This window comes from Dendrobates tinctorius, unplaced genomic scaffold, assembly GCF_039654945.1.
Source record: "Dendrobates tinctorius isolate UK_male_01 unplaced genomic scaffold, ASM3965494v1 ptg000120l, whole genome shotgun sequence".
NCBI lineage: Eukaryota > Metazoa > Chordata > Amphibia > Anura > Dendrobatidae > Dendrobates > Dendrobates tinctorius.
Window position 1 is genome coordinate 14,143,053 of NW_027361788.1, and position 14,880 is coordinate 14,157,932.

At 46.0% G+C, this 14,880-nt stretch overlaps 1 protein-coding gene across 1 annotated transcript in view; it reads left to right on the forward strand.

Moving 5' to 3' along the window:
* The window catches only part of SRPK3 (SRSF protein kinase 3), a 49,936-nt gene that overhangs the window by 9,166 nt on the left and 25,890 nt on the right, over nt 1-14,880 (forward strand). Inside the window, exons 3-15 of the mRNA XM_073590763.1 lie at nt 3,120-3,256; nt 4,159-4,267; nt 5,048-5,135; nt 5,244-5,331; nt 5,418-5,524; nt 5,870-6,035; nt 7,182-7,213; nt 8,787-9,006; nt 10,098-10,346; nt 10,432-10,532; nt 10,620-10,727; nt 12,365-12,434; nt 13,732-13,824. Coding sequence (XP_073446864.1) covers nt 3,120-3,256; nt 4,159-4,267; nt 5,048-5,135; nt 5,244-5,331; nt 5,418-5,524; nt 5,870-6,035; nt 7,182-7,213; nt 8,787-9,006; nt 10,098-10,346; nt 10,432-10,532; nt 10,620-10,727; nt 12,365-12,434; nt 13,732-13,824 — 1,568 coding nt within the window. The remainder of the gene's footprint in view (nt 1-3,119; nt 3,257-4,158; nt 4,268-5,047; nt 5,136-5,243; nt 5,332-5,417; nt 5,525-5,869; nt 6,036-7,181; nt 7,214-8,786; nt 9,007-10,097; nt 10,347-10,431; nt 10,533-10,619; nt 10,728-12,364; nt 12,435-13,731; nt 13,825-14,880) is intronic.

A 14,880-nucleotide genomic window follows, 5' to 3' on the forward strand; every position in this document is an offset into this window, starting at 1 on the left:
TCTAGTGATGTTGTTCTTGGGGTGATAAGCTGTGTTGGTTTGGCGCCAGACATAAACTTTTTGGCCACCAAGGTAAATGTTAATTTTGCTGTCATCTGACAACAGCTCCTTCCGCCATACATTTGAGGAGCCCCCCACATGTCTTTTGGCAAACTCAAAACAAGCCTTACTATTTTTGTGTGTAAGTAAAGGCGTTTTTCTGCCCATTCTTCCATAAAGTCCACCTCTATGGTGTGTACGTCTTATTGTGGCAGTGTGGACAGATACTTCTTCAGGCTCTGCTTGGTAACTCTGCGGCCCCTTGAGGGTTAGCTTTGGTCTCTGTGCTGCCTCTCTGATTAATTCCCTCCTTGCCCAGGCTGAGAGTTTTTGTGGGCGCCCTCTCTTGGCAGGTTTATTGTGGTACCATGTTCTTTCCATTTGATGATGATGGATTTGGTGGTGCTTCGGGGATCATCACAGATTGGAATATTTTTTATAACCCAACTCTGACTTGTTCTTCTCAAGAACTTTGTCCCTGACTTATGACCAAAGAAATATCCACAAACATATCCAAAATTTAAAGGGGCTTTAAATATTATAAATCAGTATCCCCGTCATGATCAAAAAATGAATGGGTGCTTTATAACCATATATCAACAAAAAGCGGATAACATGTATCCAATGACGCCACTCCAAATGATTTATCATTTGTCCCTGACTTGTTTCCAGAGCTCCTTGGTCTTCATGTTGGTGTTTGGAGATCTCCTTGGTCTTTGTAGTGTTGTTTGGAGATCTCCGTGGTCTTCGTGGTTGTGTTTGGAGATCTCCTTGGTCTTCGTGGTAATGGTGTTTGGAGATCTCCTTGGTCTTCGTGGTAATGGTGTTTGGAGATCTCCTTGGTCTTCGTGGTAATGGTGTTTGGAGATCTCCTTGGTCTTCGTGGTAAAGGTGTTTGGAGATCTCCTTGGTCTTCGTGGTAATGGTGTTTGGAGATCTCCTTGGTCTTCGTGGTAATGGTGTTTGGAGATCTCCTTGGTCTTCGTGGTAATGGTGTATGGAGATGTTCTTGGTCTTCGTGGTGTTGTTTGGTTAGTGGTGCCTCTTGTTAATGGTGTTGCAGCCTCTGTGGCCTTTTAGGAAAGGTAAAGTGTATATACTGACAGACATGTGTCACTTAGATTACACACAGGGGGGCATCCTGTCACTAAACGTGGGACTTATGAAGGGAATTGCTTGCACTAGAAACCTTTACGAGCTTCATAGATAAAGGAGTGAACACAGATACACATTCCAAATCGGATTATGAAAATATTTAAACACAGATTGTAATGTAACAATATAGGTAGAAAGCCAAGAGGGTGAATACCTTCACAAGCCACTGTAAGGGTGTGTGCACAGAATCCGCACATGTTGCGGATTTGGCCCTGCGGATCCGCAGCGGATTTGGCCCTGCGGATCCGCAGCGGATTTGGCCCTGCGGATCCGCAGCGGATTTGGCCCTGCGGATCCGCAGCGGATTTGGCCCTGCGGATCCGCAGCGGATTTGGCCCTGCGGATCCGCAGCGGATTTGGCCCTGCGGATCCGCAGCAGTTTCTGCTGCGTTGTACAGTACCATTTTAGTTAATGTAAAATGGAAAACGCAGTGCATCCATTGTGGATTTTTCCGCATGGATTTGCTGTGGATTTAAATCCGCAGCATGTCAATTCTTTGTGCGGATTCCACAGTGGTTTGGCACCTGTTCCATGACAGGTGTCAAACCACAGGCGAAAACCGCTGGCTAATCTGCAGATAAACTGCTGGTCATTGGACCTATGGATTTACCTGCGGATTTTGACAAATCTGTGTAGAAAAATCCACAGCAGAATCCGCAACGTGTGCACACACCCTAAGTATGTGCGCTGTTGACAACAGAGAATACCAGCAGTGTGTACTGTGCGATCAGCTTAACGCCTCACACACCCGGTTTTGCCAGGGGGGTGCCGTGGCCGACCAGCTGCTGCTGGGAAAACGTAGCACGTGACAGCCATTTCGATGTAATAGAAGGGTGGCTTTGTAGATAACGGGGCTAAAGTTGTTGAATTTGAGTTTGTGTTACACAAAAAAATTGATTCGTACATCTAAAATTATTCTGGCACATATATGAATCCATAGATTGATTCTATTAGTTGATTCCATATTGGTTTGGAGAGAGAGGTACATTGGTTTTAGGTTTAGGTACTGACCGGTGATCCTTGATTCTTTTTGTAGAAAACGCCCAATCTCACTTTCATTACCATTATATGTATTTTCCATTCTCTATTGTGGCCGAGCTTAGGTTGGACCCATCGGCCAATGAATTCTCGCAACTGCTGGTAAACGAGCCTTCTGGCTATTATAATGTAGATATTACACTTAGTAAACACTTGTGACGTCTCTACGCTATATTCTAGGATTGTCGAAACTTTGGCCTTGGCGGCGCACTCTGTCGACTTTACACTAATTTACATAGGATCCTTAAATCCCTTTATAACGGTCAACAGGTTTCTGCTATGTATTCTCTGAGCAGCATGATTTGGGGGCAAAGACTTTGATTCCAGCGATGTCACTTACTGGGCTGCTTACTATCATTTTGATACAATCACAGTTTTATCTGCTGCAGATCTAGCAGAGCTCTGAATACTATTCTGTTTATAACTTTGCTCACACCTGTGATTGGCAGCTGTCTGTGCACTGTACATAACCGGAAAGCTGCAAATGGGGGCATTGCTGGACTAGGAGGCACGAGACCCCTAGTCCCGTAGCGATAATCTCCTGCTGATAAAATGCTGATTATATTGAAACAGCAACACACAGTCCAGTAAGTGACACATCGCTGGAATTAGGGTCTCGTGCTGCTCTCAAATTACATAGTATAACCTGCTGACAATTTTCCTTTAACAGAAGGGCACCGCAGCTGAATTGTGAAGCCTTCTGCATGGTTCATTACTGACTTGCGTTTCCAGTCTCTACAATACCGTGATTTTGTATTTTGGGAACCTGAATACTAATCATTACATTAATCAAATTCCTCATTCCCGCTAATCCTACTTGGTGCCCATATGTAATGGTCAAATACTTCTTGTAAATATTCTCAATCTTTCTTCTGTTTTTTTACAGCATCATTGACCCTAGCCTACATGATGTGCCCATGTCTCCAGGACCCCCTCCTACCCCACCAACACCAGTGCTGCCTCCTCCTGGGCCACTGGGCTCTGATAATGAGGAACAGGAGGATCCTGGAGATTATTGTAGAGGTGAGAAGAGACCTTAAAGGGGTGGTCCGAAATACACATTAATTTTCATCCTAATTACCTGTCTATTTAATGCCTTTATCTAATCTGTTTTCTTATATACTTTAATAATTCCCTCATTGCACTAACTGCTTTTTTTTTTTGGTCATAATTTCTTTTTGATGATGCTTCGTTTGAGTATCCCAGTGCATGCTGGGAAACTCAAATGAAGTATCATCAGGGAGCAAATATTTCAATCACTGTCAGTGCCCTTCATTTCCGGGGCTAGGCTACTTCCTGCCCTGTCACTGTGTGACCTGCACAATGACAGTGCGCTCTGTCACTGGTTCAGATCAGCAGTAACGAGCTGGCAACAGAGTCCACTCTCAGTGTGCGTTGTAAGACAAATGCCCAAATTATACGTGACATCACTTGCAGGGGCGGCTCTGGTTTCTTCAAGTATTCATCTTAACAACATATGTTGACAGTGCGCTCATTTGCCGGCTCTCAAACAAACTTTATATCAGTTTTTTCATGGTTTCCATGGACAGATAGAAATGCGTGGGGAGAACTCTTTATAAGGTCTGTACTATCACACTGGAGGTAGGAGCGTCAGTCAAGGGTTCGGTTACTTTCGATGGCAGGCCACCAAACCACAGAAATTTCAATGAAACCTAGAATACCTCATTAGTCCATTGGGTCCATCGGTTGCCATTCAGATCCATTGTCGCCTCAAATTTCCAAGGCGCCAGGCGTCGTCTTAAAACATAGATGTTATTATTTCTCCAATCTAAAATAGGCAACAGGACAGGGCGTCCTGAGAAAAGCTTTTGTAAAGTGGATATATCCATGTACAGTGTGGAGTGGTTATGGGGGATACATTATTTGAAAAGTATAAAAAGTTTTTGTTTATTTCTGTGTTTTAGGGGGCTACTACCCAGTTAAAGTTGGGGACCTTTTTAATGGCCGGTACCATGTCGTTCGAAAGCTTGGATGGGGGCACTTCTCCACCGTATGGCTGTGCTGGGACCTTAAGTAAGTTTCAAGATCAGAGTGGTGTGACTTATACGGGCTCTTCAGTACTTTTTATTATGACCTAATAATATATACATATCCATACAGAACAGCGGGAGCGAAGAAGAAACCCAGAACTGGCTATTGCAATGTAGAAATATTTTTAGGAGCTCGGCCATGTCCCTCCCCTCCCTGTCACTGTTCTGTGTCTGCCTGTAGGACAACTAGCTGCAGCAGAAGCCCTCTCCTGCATGGAGACAAATGTATTGTTAAAGGGATTGCCCAGTACAATTATATAGGTCATCAATGCCAAATCAGGGGGTGCAGTCCCCTCTCACCATCACTAATCAGCTGGTGTTAGTGGTGGCTAAATGTGATCAGTTTTGGACCAGCAGACAACTGTCAACTTTATAGCGAATGGATACGGCACATCCTGTCATAGGTGTGGATCTGCAGTACCTCACTGTGGCCACTATACAGTTGAGGGAGCTGTGCTGTTCCGCTACGCAGCTGGTCACATTCAGCCGGGAACAGCCGATCATCGGGGATGCCGGGTGTCGCACCCCCACCTGTAAAATATTGCTGACCTATCCCAAGGTCCACAACCCCTTTAACAATGTGTTGGCCTCATAGCACAGGGAGGCTCATACTGCAGACAGTTGTCCTACAGCCAGACACAGGACAGTGAGTGGGCCATAGCTGAGCTCCTAAACATTTCTTTCTACTGTACAATGACCAGTTTTGGGTTTCTTCTTACCTTCCCCTGTTCTTTATTGATTTCTGTGTATTTTCTGATTTCAGACGGAAACGTTTCGGAGCTCTTAAAGTGGTGAAGAGCGCTGTGCATTACACAGAGACGGCCATTGATGAGATCAAACTGCTGAAATGTGTAAGTATCACTCCCATCAGGCTGTCACTGATACGCTGCTAACCTGATGTGCCCCGCTCCGGGTTCAGTCTCCAAGTCACAGTGTCACCTTCTCCGCTGCCTTCTCAGGTTAGGGACAGTGACCCGAGTGACCCCAAGCGAGAGAGGATTGTGCAGCTTATTGATGACTTCAAGATATCCGGTGTGAACGGTGTACGTATCTTTTACAGCAGCCATATCTGTAGCTGGGGTGGGGGGTTATTGGTAAGACCCTCAGTAGGGATATTGCCTTAACCAGCTCAGATGTCTGCATGGTTCTGGAGGTACTCGGACACCAGTTACTGAAGTGGATCATCAAATCTAATTACGAAGGACTCCCCTTACCCTGCGTGAAGAGCATCATACGTCAGGTAGGTTCTGACCTGTGATAATTGCCAATCTTCGCCATTGTCCAAGTATTAAAGTTACATGAAAACTTTGGTTGCGGCACAGACAAGTTTGGCCGCCACGTTGCAACACAGTACAAGTGAATGGGGTCTCCTTATGACCCCTAGGGTGTCATGACTGTATCAGCTGGGTGCAACTTGCTTGTTGATGTCGTGGTACCCTATGGGTGACAGTGTGGCCCCAATCACTTGCATTATGCTGAGAATTTAATGTGGACTTATTATATTTGGCTGCTCGACCTGTGCCATGGCCAAGGTGTGGACTCCAACCTTAGCAATATTTCTCGCTCTCATGTTTTGGTCACTCAGGTATTACAAGGCTTGGATTATCTCCACACCAAATGCAAGATCATCCATACCGATATTAAGCCAGAGAACATCCTAATGTGTGTAGAGGAGGGTTACATCCGACGCCTCGCTGCCGAGGCCACCCTTTGGCAGCAGTCCGGAGAGCCTCCACCCTCTGGATCTGCCGGTAAGGATTTCCTCATGGTCCTTCCATTGCATTAAAGACTTTGGAGACACTTTAGAAGAAATGTTGTCCAATTGCCTGAATAGTTCTTTGAGCGGATCGATTCGAGGGACCGCGACCCAGCGTCCAGGTCAGTGATACCTGGAGGATAGGTGGGAGACCTGCAAATCTTTTACCTTCTAGCAATCCCATAATTTGTCAGGCTAATCAAAAGGTAGGAGATTTGCGGCCTCTCATCTAGCAGCCATATACCACTGACCTATACTGGATGCCAGCAAATCAATCTGCTCATCTCTCGTCAATTCCGCCGGGAAGGTAACTCCCTATATTTTATAACAGCCTGGGGTCCATTTGCAGGTTCTGTGCCGCCATATACAGCTGGTGGAAATGGAGAGCAATGTGAAACATCAAATCATTTCTGTTTAAAGGGCTGTTCTGCTTATTACAAGTGTCCCCCGCCCAGAGGATAATGCCTTTTACTTATTATTAAATACAATTTACTCCTGGATCATAGATGATAACTATTAGATAAGTGGGGGTGGTAAGACCACCGCGGATGTTAGTAGAGCCATCTCTGGTGGTCCAATGGGATGAAGTTGAGCGGTAGCACACATGCACGACCGATGCTCCGTTTTGGCTGTCGGGCCCACATTGATCTGATAGTGATCACCTATCTAAAGCAATAACCCTTTAAAGGGAGCCTGTCAGCAGAAAATGACTGTTCAAACAAAGCGCAGCCTTCCCACTTACTAATTTATCATCTAGCGCCACCACCTTTTCCTTGATTGATAGCTCTGGCTTTACCGGAGGTAGAGAGGGGCCAAGATAGATAGAAAACAGGTAGGTGGGAAGGTGCACTGAATGCTAGGTGATGCCAAGGGTGCTTGGTTTGAACAGTCATTATGTGCTGACAGGCTCATTTAAGGAATTTCTCATTTTGTTTCTAAAGCGTCACATTCTATTACTCCCCATGCACCCTAATACTAACTGCACATGTCCGCACCGTGCATCTGGCCTGTACGGCACCAAGTTTCCGCCTCGTTTTCACTGGTAACAACATATTATTATTCTCCTAATCTCATCTAAGGGTGTTCTTTCTTTCTTTGTGTTTTCCTGCTCCTTTCTGCTCTACTGTCTGGGTACAATCAGTCAGCTCTGCGCCTCCTACACATCACAACTTGGTAAGTGCCACAGACGCCGTCGCCTTTTTATGGAAAAATAGCTGTCATCATCGTCCACATGACAACACTGCCTGTCCGGCAGTTCAGTGTTATCATAGGAACACTGTGGCATGTGTATGGACACTTATAATAATTACATCCTGGCATGTGCTACAGACAATCAGGGCTGCAGTTTCTTTCACGTTTTTGGTGTATAAGAATTGGTGCGATATAAAGTGTAGAAATATCCCCCCAAAAATGTGAAAAAATAACAAACTGCATTTTAAAGCTCCCCCTAGTCGTAGGCAGTGAGCATGTAAGCCTATCATTAGTGTGCTCATACTCGTACCCCCCTGCAGTTTTTTCCTGTGTAGCGCAGGGACTATTTTTAATTATGACAGTATGTTATGTAATTGCTATTTATGCGATTGCCGGACGATGAATTAAGAATGTGACGGCTCCATAAAAAGGCTCTCCAGTCTGTGACGTCTGTGAGTTATCGGTTGCTGTGCGTGTCTTTGGTGTATTCTGTTAATCTGGCATTACAAAATATTCTGGACTATCAGATGAAAAAAAGAGAAACGGACAATCTTTATTAAAGCGTTACTATCACGCCATTACTTATCGGCTGCATATTATTGGTGACATGGCTGATAAAGGGGTTGCGCCACCTTGGACTGCTCCTGCCCAAATGACTCATTAAGGCATATTGATGTCCTCTGGGGGTACTCTTAATCAGAGACCCGATGTTGACAGCGCGAGGTGAGCACCATGTAATACTGCTCTTTACTTGGGGTCTGCCATTTTTTTTTTTTTTTGATGATTTGTCCTGGGATTTGACCACTCAGACTTCCATTATATTCACCTATATTATATTCACCTGCTGTCATTCTGATGACATCCCCTTTAAACGTCGCTATATACATTAGCTGAATGCTGGTGGAAACGGCCGACCATGTGATGTGTATGGGGGATGTCTGGACTCTCTCACCCGATGTCAGGTGAAAGAAGGGTTGAGTATGTTGGATTCCAACATGTCCAATCTGTTTTCTCTGTAGGAAGATAGATTGCCACCACGTGCCAAGCTCAGCATGTATGTGTATGAAGGGGTCGGCAAAGATAGCCATCCTGTGAATGAACTGTAATCTAAAGTGTATGGCCAAAGTTTGCTTAAAGGGGTTGTCCAACAAAGAAAAATTTAAAAAAAAAAAAGCTTGCAATGGGTTAACACTGATTCCCACCACCACTCTCGTTATGTTGCTTTCTGGTCTCCCGCCAGTATCTGCACCTGTACATTCTTACTGCAGTGATGGCGCCTTTGGCTGCAGCCATTAGCTGCTCCTGCTATCACTACAGCCATTGATTGACAGGAGCGGTCACAGACACCATTGCTGCAGCAGGATGTAACGGAACAGGAGCAGGTAACATGACTATTAATTCTGTGAGTATTTTACCCCATTCTGAACTACTTTCTAATTTGTTTTTCTCTTGGTCGTGACAGTGCCATTAAAACGGTACTTAGGAATGATGTCAGTTGTGCCTCGTGCGTTTTTTCTGTATAACTTGGTTATTGTGTTCTTCTTGTTCACCGCAGAATGAGAAAGTCTCTAAAAACAAGAAGAAGAAGTTAAAAAGACAACAAAAACGGCAACAGAAACTTCTGGAAGAAAGACTGCGGGACATCCACAACATGGAGGAGCTGGGGTCTGGCAATGGCCGTCTAGGGACCCCCATCCTAGAGCCATATCAGCAGGGACTCGACGAGCAGTCATGGGGCTCCAAAATAAGCCACGAAGTTGCTGGCATCGGGGAGAGTGAGTATATGCTGCGGGCAGTATGAACAATCCACATTGTCCCTCTTCTGGCACAGGTGAACATCCCCACTCCCTTACCTAACTGCTTCTGTGCCGCTGTTGCTTTTGACCGCAGCATCTGAGGGGTAAAACGCCTGGGATGGGAGGTTGCCAATCACCTAACTGTTTCTGCACCTCTGTTGCTATTGACCACAGTTGCTATTGACCTCAGCATCCGAGGGATAAAACGCCCATTGTTGGAGGTTGCCAATCACCTAAATGCTTCTGTGGCACTGTTGCTATTGACCGCAGCATCTAAGGGGTCAAACACCCTTGATCGGAGGTTGCCAATCACCTATCTGCTTCTGTGCCGCTGTTGCTATTGAACGCAGCTTCTAAGGGGTAAAACGCACAGGATTAAAGGTAGCCAATCACCTAAATGCTTCTGTGTCGCTGTTGCTATGACCGCAGCATCTGAGGGGTAAAGTGTCCGGTATTGGAGGTTGCCAATCGCCTCAATGCTTCTGTAGCACTGTTGCTATTGAGCGCAGCATCTAAGGGGTAAAATGCCCTTGATCGGAGGTTGCCAATCACCTAACTGCTTCTGTGCCGCTGTTGCTATTGACTGTAACATCTAAGGAGTAAAACGCCTTTGATCGGAGGTTGCCAATCACCTAACTTCTGTGCCGCTGTTGCTATTGACCACAGAATCTAAGGGGTAAAACGCCCAGGATTGGAGGTTGCGAATCACCTAAATGTTTCTGTGCTGCTATTGCTATTGACCGCAGCATCTAAGGGGTAAAATGCCCGGGATCAGAGGTTGCCCATCACCTGTTTGCTCCTGTGTCGTATACCATCATGTTCATACATGGTGTTCTATGATGCAAACCTACTTTCGTTAAAAGTGGTTAAAAAAAATTATAGTGAAACTCCTAATTATCCCGAATCTGATAATCCAGAAAGTCTGATTAGTCTGGAAAGTACTGATTTATATGCTTTTCAACAGCAGATCAGTAATCTAGAATATCTAATAATTCTTCCCCTATCAGATCAGGATTCTTATGTGTATAAATATGATTTTTATAAACCCGGATCTTTCCATCCCATGTCAGATCCCTTCCCCGGGGACAGTGAAGGTGCAGACTCCTCCTTAGGAAGTGGAGGAACCACATATCTGGCTCAGAGTCCTCAGTCCTCCAGCGCCTACGAGAACTGCAATGGGTTCAGCAATGGTCCTCGCGGCATCAGTCCCGATACACACACGTCTGGTTTCTCCAGCTCGGCCTTCTCCGCCACCTCAGGCTCTGCCATATCTGGACTCTCTGGAGGACGGGAAAGAGGAGGCATACTGTCCCCGACTTGTAAGTCCAGCGCAGACATAACTTCACATTCACCTTCCGGACAGTGAGAAAACCTAGAAAAACATTTCCTTTTCTACATTTCCAGTGTCCCTTAAAGCTGCAGATTTCCTGACTAACCCCCTGGAACCACAAAACGCAGATAAAATCTCAGTGAAGCTTGCAGATTTGGGCAATGCATGCTGGGTGGTGAGTATACTGGTTACGGGGGTGACCCAGTCGCAGTATGCAGGTGTAGATGACTATGACGGCGTTGGTTATCTTTCTTTCTTGCAGCACAAACACTTCACTGACGACATTCAGACGCGGCAGTATCGTGCCTTGGAGGTTTTAATAGGTGCCGGATATGGAACGCCTGCTGATATTTGGAGCACTGCTTGTATGGTGGGTTAGGACCCTTTTCAATAGGTGGTACCTAAAGTACAGTACACAGGACAGTCAGGGAGCTTCAGCACTTTTTGTGACTTCATTATTGAAATTTCCAGATGTTCCCTGCTTGTTCAGTGTCTGCACAAAGCCTCTAGTATAGGAAGGTGGTTCATTACATCGGATATAGGAAATAAAAGCGTTTCTATGAGATGTTAAGAGGGTGTCTTACAACAGGCTTGCTGACAGTTTTCAATATCAACTAACAAAACTGTGAATGTCGCTCTGACCAGTAATACAGGCTGGAACTCAGGATAGGTCCTAACTAGCGTTGGGACAAATCGATTCTCAGACACCCGGTCCATTGCCCATGTTAGTAGGCAGCCCTGAAAACCGCCTCCGGGGTCTCTCTTGATTTCCCGGCTCGCAAAGATGATGTCACAACGGATGCCGTCAGGTAAGTGGCGGTATTCAGGGGCTACAGGTTACAGATGTGGCCGATAAGGCCTATTCTAGAGCTTCAGGTTACAGACATGGCCGATGGGGCCTATTCAGGGGCTACAGGTTACAGACGTGGCCTATTCAGGGTCTCCAGTTTACAGACGTGGCCGATAGGAGCTATTCAGGGGCTATAGGTTACAGATGGGGCCTATTCAGGGGCTACAAGTTACAGATGTGAACAGTGGGGCCTATTCAAGGCCTTCAGCTTACAGGCATGGCCGATGGGGCCTATTCAGGGGCTACAGGTTACAGACGTGATGCAAACGTTTCTGATGGGGCCTGTTCAGGGGCTACAGGTTAGTCATGGCCGATAAGGGCTATTCATGGGCTATAGGTTACAGATGGGGCCTATTCTGGGGCTACAAGTTACAGACGTGGATGATGGGGCCTATTCTAGGGCTACAGGTTACAGACGTGGCACATGGGGCCATTTCAGGGGCTACAGACATGCTGATTGGGCCTATTCAAGAGCTATAGCTTACAGACATGGCCGATGGTGTCTATTCAGCTATTCAGGGGCTACAGGTTACAGACGTGTCCTATTCAGGGTCTGCAAACGTGGCTGATGGGGCCTATTCAGGGGCTACAGGCTACAGTCGTGGCCGATAGGGCCTATTCAGGGACTATAGGTTACAGATGGGGCCTATTCAGGGGCTACAGGTTACAGACATGGCCGATGGGGCCTATTCAGGGGCTACAGGTTAGACATGGCCGATAGGAGCTATTCAGGGGGCTATAGGTTACAGATGGGGTCTATTCAGAGTCTACAAGTTACAGATGTCAACAATGGGGCCTATTCAAGAGCTACAGCTTACAGACGTGACCGATGGGGCCTATTCAGAGGCTACAGGTTACACACGTGGACAACGGGGTCTATGTAGGGGCTACAGGTTACAGATGTGGCCGATGAGGCCTATTCAAGGGCTACAGGTTACATACGTGGCCAATGGGGCCTATTCAGGGGCTACAGGTTACATACGTGGCCGATGGGGCCTATTCAGGGACTACAGGTTACAGATATGGCCGGTTCCTGCCAGTCGATTTACACTAGCTCTAGTCCTAACGTTTGACTCACCCAGAGGATGTACTGTAAATGATCGAAATTGTTACTTATCTAAATTAACTAAATTATCCTCCTTTGGTTCCTCTTCTAGGCCTTTGAGCTGGCGACCGGAGATTACCTCTTTGAGCCTCATTCAGGGGAAGATTACACACGTGATGAAGGTGGGCAACTATCCAAAATGTTTCTCCGCCAATGGGGCTGTGAAATGATACTTCTCGTGCTGGATTCAGGACTTGCTTGAGGGTCGGGGTCCAGCATGAAAAGTTTTCGTCCTGGTGCATCCGCAAAGGAGGAAGCTGAGGCAGGACACTGCAAATGACACCCGGCTTTAATTTGCACTCACCCCAGTAAGGGAATATTGAAGGTTTCATCATGTTATCACCCCTAATATCAATAGAGGAGTCCATGTACTCTCTGATTGTCACAATTAGTCAGGGACAGTAGTGATACTGAGGATGACGGCACAATTTTGCTCTCCAGGACAGCTGTATGATCTGAGATGAGATAATGCTGTAGGTTAACTTGCAGTCCCAGGTAAATCAATAAATGGTATCCTGAGCATCTGTTTTCAGTGTGTACGTGGGCTTCCTCCACATGCTTTCTTCCACAGTGCATTTATATACTAAGCCCCATACACACCTACACACCAGATAGTTGCCGGGTGAGCGATTGGTGCAGCCATTGTGTTGCCATCAGCTATCTTCCCTGACTTCCCCATACATGGTAGTGCCCACTTTGCCTCTCTTCTCTATGAGAGTGACGCTGTCCAATTCCTCTGGCGTTGGTTTATCTCACCAGAAACAAAAATATCAGATCAGCAGTCCAAAACCGGACGTGCCGGATCGTTAGTTTCCCAAACATCATCTGTCATGGGTGAGTTGGGAGGTCCCCATACAAATTAGACTGTTAGCCGAGCCCGCTGATATCGGCAAGATCATACAGCTTTGGAGCCTTGTGTATGTGGGTTTAAAGGGGTTTCCACTGCTTGGACAACCCCTTGCTCCCAGTAAAATAATACCTCCGGTGCAGGCGCGGTTCCATCGGCACACTATCACGGGATCCCTACAGCTACAGTGCTAACTTCACTCGATCCTCCTATGAACGTAATTGAAATCTGTTTGAAGTGACAGGGCAGCCGCAGCCCTCACTTCCGAAGGATGCCTTGATTTGTCCAAAGTTATTAAAGTTATTGGGAGAGTGTTGACACCGCCATCGCTGATTGGCAGCAGGGATAGTGTGACACAGTGTCGAGTAGTAAGCAACATGTTTCAGAAGAGATATCTCTTCTTTATTATAAGAGTGTGAGTTTGAGATTGGAAAATCAAATTCCGATCATCATGAAGGAAGTAAATGATTACAATCTGTCTACAACGCTACAGAGTATGACAGCGCTATAAAAGCCAATGGAATAAAATCAATTTCTTTTTTTTCTTTCTAACTCATCTTGTTCCGTTCCAGATCACATAGCACATATCATTGAGCTTCTAGGAGACATCCCCCCGCATTTTGCACTATCAGGTCGTTATTCCCGAGAGTACTTCACAAGAAGAGGTAAGCGACTGATAATTACCCGCCATGGTTAAATGGATTGTTATTGACGACCTACCTCCAGGATAGGTTATCAATATCAGATCAGCAAGGGTCCGACACCCAGCGCCCCCACTACCCCAATGATCAGCTGTTATTTAGCTTCCACCGGACAGAACAGTTGTGTGGAGCTGAACATTCAATATGTGTTGTTGCCTTTCCTACAGATGCTTCTTTTTAGCCTTGGGTTGCTGTATTTCTGAGACGCCTAACATAATTTTCTTTTTCCGTTGATGGAACCGTGTGAGAGCTTGTTGTTTTGTGTCCTGAACTGTAGTATTTATCGGTACCATTTTGGGGCACATGCGATGTTTTGATCTCTCCTTTCTCCTTTTATTGCGGGAAGAGTAATTCTAGAGTTACAATTCTTCGTTTTTATTTTTCCTTTGCTTTAAAACATTTGTTGTACAAGTTAATTCTTTTTTAAGATTTCATAGATTGGACTATTTACAAGTGCATAATTGCCAAACATTACATTTCTAATTTCTCTATTTTTAATTGAGCAAAAGAGGGATTCTAATTTTTCTATTTTATTTTTTTTCATTAACCCCTTCCCGACCAATGACTCCACGTAGGCGTCATGAATACCTGTGCCATTATGACCAGTGACGCCTATGTGGCGTCATGAGTTTAAAGCCCCCCTGCGGGTCGGGTGACCGGGGTCACTGAAAGGTCACCCGACCCGCAGATACAGGGGGCTTTGTACTTTACCACGGGGGGGGTGGCTTCGCCCCCAAGTGGCTACGATCGCTCTGATTGGCTGTTAAAAGTGAAACAGCCGATCAGAGCGATAGTAATATTTCATCAATGAAATTTGAAATTTGATGAAATATTACAATCCAGCCATGGCGGATGCTGCAATAGCATCGGACATGGCTGGAGATCGTGATTCGAACTCCCCCCCCCCCCCCCCCCCCCCGGCTGGCAGCGGCGATGTGCCGCCGCCACCTTCTGATGGCGGCGATTGGCAGCCGCCGCAATAATCTGCTCCCCTCCGCTTCCCCCTGCCTTCCGATCGCC